The following is a 10,286-nucleotide window of genomic DNA, read 5'->3' as shown; positions in this document are numbered from 1 at the left end:
CAATCGGCTGTTTTTGCGCAGGAGAATACGGTTCTAAAGAAAAATATTATACATCTGTTCAAAATTTTTTTGATAGGTAAGATCTGTTAAATTTTTTTTATACTAACTACTATGTCGACATAAAAGTTTTTTATTCAAACGTATACTAATTTACTGAAAACGAAATTAAACATGCGTAAATTTACTTACCGATTTGAAGTAATCGATATGAAAAAAAATTCCGGCTTCAACGTTTCAAAGTTTTTCTAGATTTTGAGGTTCAAACAGATGAAAAGATGAGAGTTTTTTCTGTGTTGGAAGCTCGTTTTGAAATTTTTACAAGAGAGAAGTGTTTGATTTTCAATTATTAACTAAAAGGGTAGTATAATCCTTTTAACAATATATTGTTTTGTAATTGTACAAAATATTTAAGGACATTTTTGTCTTTTACCATACAAGAGAGCAATGTCATAATATTCATGATTTTGAAAGTCAAAGTAGAATTTAGGTCCTTTGACTGTGATTTGGATGAGGTGAAGATTACCCAGAAACTAATTTTAATTTCACCTTCAATTTTTATTTATTTATTATTTATTATTATTATTATTATTATTATTTTTAACGAAATACAAATTTTTGATGATGTGGTTATGATTTTTCACATTTTGTATGCCACATCATTTTTTTCATTGCCACGTAGATATTTTTGTCCACCTGTACGAGTGAAAGTTGCTATGCTGATGAATGGGTAAACTAATTAGTATTTCAGTCAACATCGTGTGAGCAAGTAGTACTAACATGGATAAAGTTGAGTGGGCACTCGTTTAATTAACTCACCGATAGAACCTACATCCAAGTGCAAGCGCGATTGAATCTTCTCTTGTCCAGTTATCCGTAAAAAATCTCTTCGCCAAAGTATCCAAATGCCGATCTGCACGCCGTCATCTTCCGATTCGAGCTCTGGCTCTAGCTCCGTGTCAACCAAATCATGGATTATTCACGGCCTGGCGGTGGGGGCTGCCGCCGCGGTGGCGCTTGGTGCTCACGTCTACTTGTATTATCGTCGATCCGGAAGGTTCCGGAGCCGGGTTGTCGGGATCATACCTGCCCGTTTCGCTTCCTCTAGGTTCCAAGGCAAACCACTCGTTCACATCCTTGGCAAGCCCATGATCCAAGTATTTCTGCTTATTTTTCTTCTACTCGTACAACTGCTTTTATTATTTGAATTATTGAATATCACACTTAAATTTGTAAATATAGCCATTTTGGAATGGGTTAAGCATTTAGATGCGATAATTAACATGGTGATAGAACTAGACCAAAGACCTGGGTTCATATTTGCCTCCGCCAATTTGTGAAACTTGTGCAAGTGATATGCTGATGATAAAATGAATTCGACCTGTATGTGTGCCGCTTTTTGAAGCTCAAATTTAAATAAATAAATGTGGCAACTTTACAAAGGCATAAGCTTTTAGATCATACATGAATTTTTATTCATTTGCATTGTTGTTAGAAAACAGAGAATTAATCTATCCTTGTTGGTTTTATCAAGCTATTTACTTTACATTAGATACAATTTTATGTGCAATTTTCTTGTTGACTAGAAGGCGAATTAGAACAATGAAATGGATATTTGAATTGTAGAGACTACAGTGTTATTGAAATATGATTATTCACCTTTCAATTCTTAATTACAGAGAACATGGGAAAGGGCAAAAATGGCATCTTTATTGGATCATATTGGTAGAGCTTCACTTCATTTTGCTCCATATATGCTTATGTATAGATAGAAAAATACAAATAAAATTATGTTAAAGTTTTGGTTTTTGTGGTTTCTAATTGGGTGCTGATTTATTGATATAGTTGTGGCGACGGATGATGATAAGATTGCAGAATGCTGTAGAGGATTTGGTGCTGATGTGATAATGACATCAGAATCATGTCGAAATGGTAAGATAAGTCCTTCAATTTGCTTTAAATCATGGAAACTTGTCTTGGTTGGATATATTGCTAATTTTTTGCTTTTATAAATTTTCTAGGCACTGAGCGTTGTAATGAAGCACATCAAAAGCTTGGGAACAAGTATGATATTGTTGTCAATATTCAGGGGGATGAACCTCTTATTGAACCTGAAATAATAGATGGCATAGTAAAGGCTCTTCAGGTAGTTGTTTATGTCGTATGTACTCCCTGGCTAATGAATTCAGTGGTATAGCAAATAAAAAAAAAATGGAAAAGATAGGGATAGTAAAGGTTGAGCTCTAATTTGTTTATCTTTTCTCTCCATCAAGATAACAGTCAATAGCATCTCTAAAATGTGATGCCTAGATCCTGCAATGAGCAGTGGACGCATTGACAGTATTTATTTGGTATGTCATTTATGACCGCTCCAAGCCAATCTACAACTCGTGGTGCTAAATCCACGGGTCTATATTGAAGCATGTAGATAACACTTGGAGTTCATAGCGGTCAACTGCACATTGGTTGGAAGGATAACCGCTTTATAGTAGACACACACACACTCTGCTATTAACCTAAGTGAAAATAAAAGTATGCATGATGGTTTCAACATAGAATAGGCTAGTGTATGAGGAGATTGAATATTTATATGGCATAGACAAGTTCCCAGATTTATTTTCAATTAAATCCAAAAGGTTAGCGTTCCATATGTACCAGGGTGTTAAGGAAGTCTCATTGGTATGCCTGAACCCAATGATGGAGTCAACAATTTGACCCAATCCTTGGTCATATATTTCCTGTCAGAGCACCCTCAGGGTCCCATGAGTATCAGGTCTTGGGGTTGTTGATTCTTTCTGGGCTACTCTTGTGGGTTTCTCATGGTACTTTTGAATTGCAATGAGAACTAAATACTTTTCTTTTCTGAACATTATCTTCTTGTAGAATGGAATCACAATTTGGAAACAAATGTCCATAAAGCCAACTGTAGTGGATCAAAATATCTGGATGCACCATTGATCAGCTTTCTCTTCTCTTATAAGATAATAATACAAACGTTAACTGCTAGATTTGTGGTATTTAATAAAAAAATAAAATAAAATCTGAATTACAATTATTACGAAGTAGGAAAATATGCTACTCTTAATGGGTTTCTACGTGTGTTTGTTTCATGACCACTTTATGCAACTCAAATGAGATTTGTAACTTGTGCAGGCTACTCCAGATGCAGTGTTCAGCACTGCGGTTACTTCTTTGAAATCTGAAGATGCATTTGATCCAAATCGTGTCAAGTGCGTGGTGGACAATCGTGGATATGCAATTTATTTTTCACGAGGACTGATACCATTCAACAAGTTAGTGTTTCTCTGCTTTGCAATCAGTATGCGAAAGAATTTCTCAGACACGCTTTATTTTTTAGATATTGACATTTGTTTATATGTATTTGAGATAGGTCTGGAAAGGTCAATCCACAATTTCCATACTTGCTTCATTTGGGGATTCAGGTATCCATTAAAGAATTGTGGTGCATTCGTCATTAATACTTTCTGTACCATAATCATGTCCTGAAATATCAACGTTGGTTCTCTAAAGCCATTTTTTCCTCCTCTACATGGCACCTATTGTTGTATAGATTTTTTTTTTTTTTTTCCCCGCGATTTTGGTTTTTTTAATCATGCATGCATAAATTAACATTGAGTTTAGCGGGACAAGTTTCACTTACCAATTTCGAACTCCCTGTACCAATTACAACACTTGTTGCTTGTTCAAGTTGAAATCCTGAGGTGTTACCACTACTGTTTGAAATGAAAATTGAAGAGAATTTACTTTTTAGATTATAAGTTGGACAAGTAACGTAACTTGTGGGATAGATGGAATCAAATGATTGAACTTTGATGGACCAATTCAATTGACATCTCTAATATTATGTTTATATTTATATTATTATATATAATTTACTTGAGAAGCATTTATGCATATATAGGACCAAGTTAAAGAATTAGGATGTGAAAAAGGAAAATATGGTTTTTAAAACCGTGAATTGTTCCATATGTCGAAGTCAAAATTGTATCGTAGCCGCAGTTAATAATATTTGTGATTATATAATAACTAAAGAATTAAACTTTGACAAAGGGTATTGAGTTTGCCTATCTTCGAGGGCAGCGATTTTGAATGTGACAAGAACATGACAAGAAATTATTGTCATAGTTGATTGTAATTGTCAGTATATAATGCTAAGTTTTGGATGTTTGCATAGAGCCTTGATTCAAAGTTCCTAGAGATATATCCAGAGCTGCCACCAACTCCACTTCAACTGGAAGAAGATCTTGAACAGCTGAAAGTCCTTGAAAACGGATACAAAATGAAGGTTGCAATTAGAATTTCTGTCATGATTCCTTTTACTGATTCCCTCTTTTCTTCTCAGTTCTTTATTTTCTTGTGCACGTGCCAAGATCTTGCCACTGAATTTAGATGCCATTTAAACATATTTTGCACAAGTAACTTAAAAAGGTAATTAGACTTTACTTTTTAGTACACCCAAGCATGTTGTAACTTGTATGACATTGCATTTTGTGCACTCTCCTCGTATGATCACTAAGTCCAAGACGTCAGTTGACTTAATTTTCTTAATCCTCCTAAACTCATAAATGCTTCACTGCTGAATATGTTTATATAAGTAACATGCAATAGTTGTATTACTCAGATAATTGTATAACCATAACGGTAGAAGATGAACATCAAGGAAACAAAGTGATTTCGTACCTGTTTTTAGCAAGATTTCCTTTAGTCTTCTAACTATTGAACACTTACTCTGCTTCTTTAGATCATCATCATGGTGTGACCGTAATTTTGTACTTATGGAAAATATAAACTCGTTGTTTCTTACAGTTGAAAAAATCAAGTTGTCTAAATATTTTTTCCATTCTTGTTCCTGTGCAGGTAATTAAAGTCGACCATGAGGCCCATGGTGTTGATACCCCAGAAGATGTAGAGAAAATTGAACGTTATATGCAAGAGAAAAACTTATCTTAGCTCCTTCAATGCCATTGCGCATTGCAGAGGGATCTTATGGGAATACCCACAGTTGAGATCAACACAGGGATCCAATTTATGTATTGTGAGTCATCTTCATTTAGTAGAATAATGTACATGGTGACTGTAATGTGTGTAAAATGCGTTCTTTAGGTGTAAACAGGCTTGTATAGTCTGTAAGAGGAGTATCATTTTCCGAACTCGAGATGTGTGTCCTTTGCCTAATCCAACCATAGTCGACGCATCTTTGTTATATCTGAGTTCTTTACAATAGAATTTTTACTTTACACGGACAAGATTCAAACCACCTCAAAATGGGTCATGCTCGGGTATATGTGCGGGTGGACGAAAGTACCGAGTGACTAACCAGAAAAAGATTCTATTTACCTCCCTCACGATGCTCCAGGGCAGGGGTGGTGGGGGACTCTTAAGGTTAGGGTTTACCTTTTTATTTAATTAAGAATTGAAAGTCAAGTTCTCGATTCTACTATCTGGAAATTGAAAACTCGAAACAAACCATTTTAACATGTTTGTTCAATCATTTATCAAATAAAAGTCTATATTTATGTAAATTCTCTCGATATCAATATGGAACTTTTATAATGATTTGCTTTGATTCTATAATTACATTTGGAACTGATGATTTATGTGTAAAGTTTCAGTAAGTTTCCGATTATTTTCGAAACCGATAACCAAATCGAACAAAACCGGTCGTGTTCCCAAACATGCCTCTAATTAGAATGTGGGCCCCAATAATAGATTGTAACTACTTCTCATCCATTCATCATCTAATCCTCCCAAACATATCCCTAAACCAAACAAATTTCGCTGCACCACGCTCCCAAGTCCCAACCCAATTATCCATACGCGAAATCTCTCTGCACGAGAATTTTGATTTCTTACGCTATGGCTGGTGTATTGGAAACCCTAACTGTCCCGCGCGCCTCCGCTCTCCAGTCCGCCTCATTGGCTCCGGTAACCAGAGGTTCCTTTTCTCGCCGAAGCTCCATCAAATTACCCGAGTTTAGAGGCCTGAAGATCCATCTGGCTCGATCATCCGCATCGCTGAGTTTACGTTCAAAACTACCATGCCGTGGTAGTCGAATCGTCTGCGAGGCACAAAAGACAGCTGATGAAGGTTTGTATTAGTATTTTTTTGTTTGTTTGTTCCCTTTTTCGTTATGTTTTGTTTCAGCGCTCGATACTTTTAGATTGTGTATTTAATTATACGTTAGTGATGTCAATTTTACTTATAATGAGATGTAACCTATGACTCGTTCAACGGACAATACTTTGGCTGGAATTTACTTTAAAAAAATGCCGGAAATTGTTTCTTAATGGAATTGATAGATTTGTTATACTTCCCTAAAAAATGGCATGTAACTGAAGCTCCAAAAAGTTTCTTTTGAATTTGGAACTATTTCCCCACACTACCAACTCTAAACTCTGAATACAGTGCTACTTGGGTGATATTCAATTTCGAGTTAGTGCCCCAGGGGCTACTTCTACTGCAATTGCTTTCTTTAGGAAATGCCGACATCTACTCGAAATGGCTTGACATTCCAAACAAGTTTTGCTAATGTTTTATGTCAGACTGCAAATTTCTGCTTATATTGCGAAGGTTTATTTGTTATGTTGGCGTCCAAATCTTTTCTTTTTGAAATAGATGGCAAAAATAAATATTGAGTGATCTAGGGTAATAAATTTTATTTACTAGTTACAGTGATATATCATCTAAGGGACACGTTAATAATTCTAAAGTCCATCGTCAGCGCCCTAAACTTAGAATGTAAAGCAAATAGTTATTACTGATCTTTTGTTTGGATGCACTTTACTGCCATTGTGGTCTTTGAGTAATACTTCACTGGAAAAGCTGAGAAATTACTACTAAGCTTCCTTTTTCATTTTTTTGTGCTTGTATAGTTATTCAAAGAGAATTGCAAAACAGGCCAGCAAATGCTTAGCCAACACGAACATAAATAACTTGAGAGATGTGGTAGTTAGGTTGGTACCAGCTTTCTTTATAAGCATGGGCGAATTCCATCCCTTAATGTACCCCCCACATCTTTCTTCTCCCTGGTTACACGCTCATGGGATTGGTTGAAAGAAAGAGTCTGGATTGGTTGAAAGAATGAGTCTTGCTCACCTAGTTTCCCTGCCAAGTACTTTAATCAGTAATCATGAGGCATCAATGTGCGTTTATGACCTGTTCAAAGTAATTGTTTCTAATGCTGTTGAAACTGATCCTGCAAATTTGTAGTTACGGTGAAAGAACATTGACATAAATGACATGTAATCAGAGTATATTAATATTTTCTCTTTTACTTCAGTTGCCTTGTCTCCATCTTTATTTATTGTTTTTTCCTTTTCTTTGGGTGCAATATATGGATTAATTTCAACTAGATATTCTGGATATTTGATACTGGTTTGGACATTTTTAAAGGAAATCCATACAGGAGAAGATTTTTGTCTCATTTTGCATTTTCTTTTTCCTTCTTTGAAGTCTCTTAGTAGTTTCTTAGAATATATTTGATGCATTGTTAGGAGTCTATTCCAGATGTAGAATAAATTAAGTTAATTAGAGTTTACTTTATTTTCTTGGTTTTCAATTATTGTACTTTTTAAAGCAATATAATTTTGTTTCCTTATGTGGGAAACACTAGGTTTCCTTATTTTATCTAGTCTAGACGTTATACAAAGAGGATCTTGCTTTTTAAAAACTACCTTTGATCATTGAATAAAATTAAAGCATAAAAGTTTCCCGCTTTGTTTTGTTTTGTTTATTGTTATTAGTTGACCCAAAAAAAGAAAATTGTCATTTTTGTTTCTGTGTATGCCAGAACTGTTCACATGTGAAGCAGCCTTTATAAAAAAAGTCGAAAATTAAAATTTATTTGCAGGCACCTTTTCTTTGTTATTTTCACTCAATTTCAATCCACCCAAAGAAGCCCAGGGGTGTATATTCCTGCAATCCTAGCCCATATGCCAAAATTGCATAAAACCTAACTCGGCCCGGATATCCACCTAACTCCACCAAATTCATTACAGCCTATATAACCTACCCGCTAATGTGACCTACATCCAAGTAATATACTATCTGATGAGGGTATATCATCTGATGAACTTGCTGTTTTAACGAGTGTAATTATTCTACGTCTACCCTTCTTCTTTACCCAAATGACGATGAATGTCAATGAGGGAAAATAAGATGCATCTATATGATACACCGTTCATTTTTTGCTTTTTTTAACATTTCTGTAAATTTGTAATTGCTATGTATTGTTTGATTTGCACTTCGATATATATGTTATGGCTTGTGACTTACATATTCAGCAATTCATTCTTGCGATAACTTTGCTATTATGATCGTAAGTAGTGATCATAATAGTGGTTTGTTAATCCAAACTGCAGTGCCCGGTATTAAGGATTCAGCGTGGAAGTCCCTTGTACTCGAGTCCGATTTACCTGTTTTAGTTGAATTTTGGGCACCATGGTGTGGGCCTTGCCGCATGATCCACCCGGTCATTGATAAACTGGCTAAGCAATATGCTGGAAAGCTTAAATGCTACAAGGTTAACACAGATGAGAGCCCTACAATTGCTAGCGATTATGGAATCCGAAGCATTCCAACTGTTTTAATTTTCAAGAATGGGGAGAAGAAAGATGCAGTTATTGGAGCAGTTCCGGAATCCACATTGACAACCTCCATAGAAAAATTTGTGTAGATTGGTAAGTACAATAATGTCTTTCCTGGGAGTTAAGCTGTCTCTTTTGTTGTTTTAATTTATCTCATGACATGGCAAGAATGGCTATATGACAACATGATATGCTCCTGTATAGTTGATGTTTCTGTATTTCACGTTTTCTTCAACATAACGTTAGTTCTTAAATTAATGTACCTATTAATATTGTCTTCGTATATTTTTCCTCTACTGGGTTTTATTGTATATGTTTTTCTCTGCTCTTTACGCTGATTTGAGTGAAGCGAAAATTGTATCATTCAGAAATGCCTCGTTTCTGAATTTGATTGGATAATTTGCAATTGATCACGGTCCAATTAGCTCTGATATATTAGATTTATTCGAACCAGAGGATTTTTCTGTTAAGCAATACTATATCGAACCAATTCATATGCTAGTTGATCTATTTTGGTCGCTCCTACTCGATAAGGATTGAGTTTCGGCAAAGTGTTTCGAGTACAAGAAAAATCAGTGTCCAACAAGAAAGGCATGAAGACAATTCTTGAACTCTGTATAACGATAGATATTCGAAACATTGAAATACATAAAAGTCATCACAAATTTTAAGCACAAAAATGTATCGAACTATCGTTGAATTACTAAGATACTTCGACATGATTTTCATTACACTCAAGTTTGATCACTACGTCTCGAGGTTTGCAGGTGTACAAGTCTACCTTGTATGTAATATCTTAGTTTACCTTATATGTAATATCTTCAATTTTACGCAAGTATACATGCTAAATCGAAAATGGAAAATGCTTGTTGTACATAGCTGTTTACATAATGTCGATGTGTCAAAATGTGGGTGAGGAAGTTATTTGATTGATGAGAATTTGATCCAATTAAAATCAGCCACATTGTCTATTGATAAATCATTATGTAAATTGCTATGTACATATAACATAATTCATCTGAAATAATAACTCAGAAAGTTTTTTTTAACTAAATAGTAAATATACACGATAATTTTAGAAACTAAAATATAAGGGTGATTTTTTAATACGATGACAACCATTTTAGATAACATTTTTAACATTAAGGTAAAATTTAGTTCATGTATGAGTAAACGTTTTAAAAAGTATTTATTTTTTTGTCTTCAAGAAAAAGAAAAAAGACAATTAAGTATTTTTAACTGTCACATAAATAATTTACTTTTTCTTAATTAAAAAATGTAAAACATTTATTTACTTTAGAATTTACTCAAAGTATTTACTTTTTGTTGTGAAGAAAAAAGATAATCATTTTCAACTGTCACATAAATAAGTAACTATATTTAATTGAAAATGTAAAATATTTATTTACTTTAAAATTTACTTAAAGTATTTGTCTTTTATCGTCAAGAAAAAAGTAATAATTTTCAACTTTCACGTAAATAATTTACTTAATTTTTAATTAAAAAATTTAAAACATTTAGCGTGTGTTTGATTTCAAAAAATATTAAATTTACATGGAAACAATAAAATTTATTTAAACAGAAATTATTAATTAAATTTGTGATTGATTTAATTTTCAGTTTAGAAAATATTATACTTTTCAATATCTTAATGGTCGGTAAATAAGATAGAAACGAATTAC

General features: G+C 33.9%; 2 protein-coding genes across 2 annotated transcripts; both read left to right on the top strand.

Annotated features, from left to right (window-relative positions):
* The first annotated feature begins 769 nt into the window (after positions 1-769).
* Positions 770-5,223, top strand: LOC111402526 (3-deoxy-manno-octulosonate cytidylyltransferase, mitochondrial). The gene is made up of 8 exons (XM_023030901.1): positions 770-1,154; positions 1,677-1,722; positions 1,843-1,929; positions 2,019-2,143; positions 3,151-3,290; positions 3,389-3,440; positions 4,193-4,303; positions 4,876-5,223. The coding sequence occupies exons 1-8, from the start codon at positions 903-905 to the stop codon at positions 4,966-4,968; spliced, it is 906 nt and encodes a 301-aa protein (XP_022886669.1). The 5' UTR covers positions 770-902; the 3' UTR covers positions 4,969-5,223.
* A 538-nt stretch (positions 5,224-5,761) lies between these two features.
* LOC111402527 (thioredoxin 1) lies at positions 5,762-8,915 on the top strand. The gene is made up of 2 exons (XM_023030902.1): positions 5,762-6,106; positions 8,380-8,915. Exons 1-2 carry the CDS (start codon positions 5,875-5,877, stop codon positions 8,691-8,693), a joined length of 546 nt encoding a protein of 181 aa, XP_022886670.1. The 5' UTR covers positions 5,762-5,874; the 3' UTR covers positions 8,694-8,915.
* Positions 8,916-10,286: the final 1,371 nt, after the last annotated feature.

Source organism: Olea europaea, chromosome 10 (assembly GCF_002742605.1).
Source record: "Olea europaea var. sylvestris chromosome 10, O_europaea_v1, whole genome shotgun sequence".
Taxonomy (NCBI): domain Eukaryota; kingdom Viridiplantae; phylum Streptophyta; class Magnoliopsida; order Lamiales; family Oleaceae; genus Olea; species Olea europaea.
Note: the sequence above shows the minus strand (reverse complement) of the source record. Positions and strands in the feature narration are given on the sequence as shown.

Coding starts and splice junctions, on each gene's coding strand:
- LOC111402527 (XM_023030902.1), top strand. CDS start 5,875: ATGGCTGGTGTATTGGAAACCCTAACTGTCCCGCGCGCCTCCGCTCTC. Junction 6,107..8,379: donor ACAAAAGACAGCTGATGAAG/GTTTGTATTAGT, acceptor TCCAAACTGCAG/TGCCCGGTATTAAGGATTCA.
- LOC111402526 (XM_023030901.1), top strand. CDS start 903: ATGCCGATCTGCACGCCGTCATCTTCCGATTCGAGCTCTGGCTCTAGC. Junction 2,144..3,150: donor GCATAGTAAAGGCTCTTCAG/GTAGTTGTTTAT, acceptor TAACTTGTGCAG/GCTACTCCAGATGCAGTGTT. Junction 3,291..3,388: donor GGACTGATACCATTCAACAA/GTTAGTGTTTCT, acceptor TATTTGAGATAG/GTCTGGAAAGGTCAATCCAC.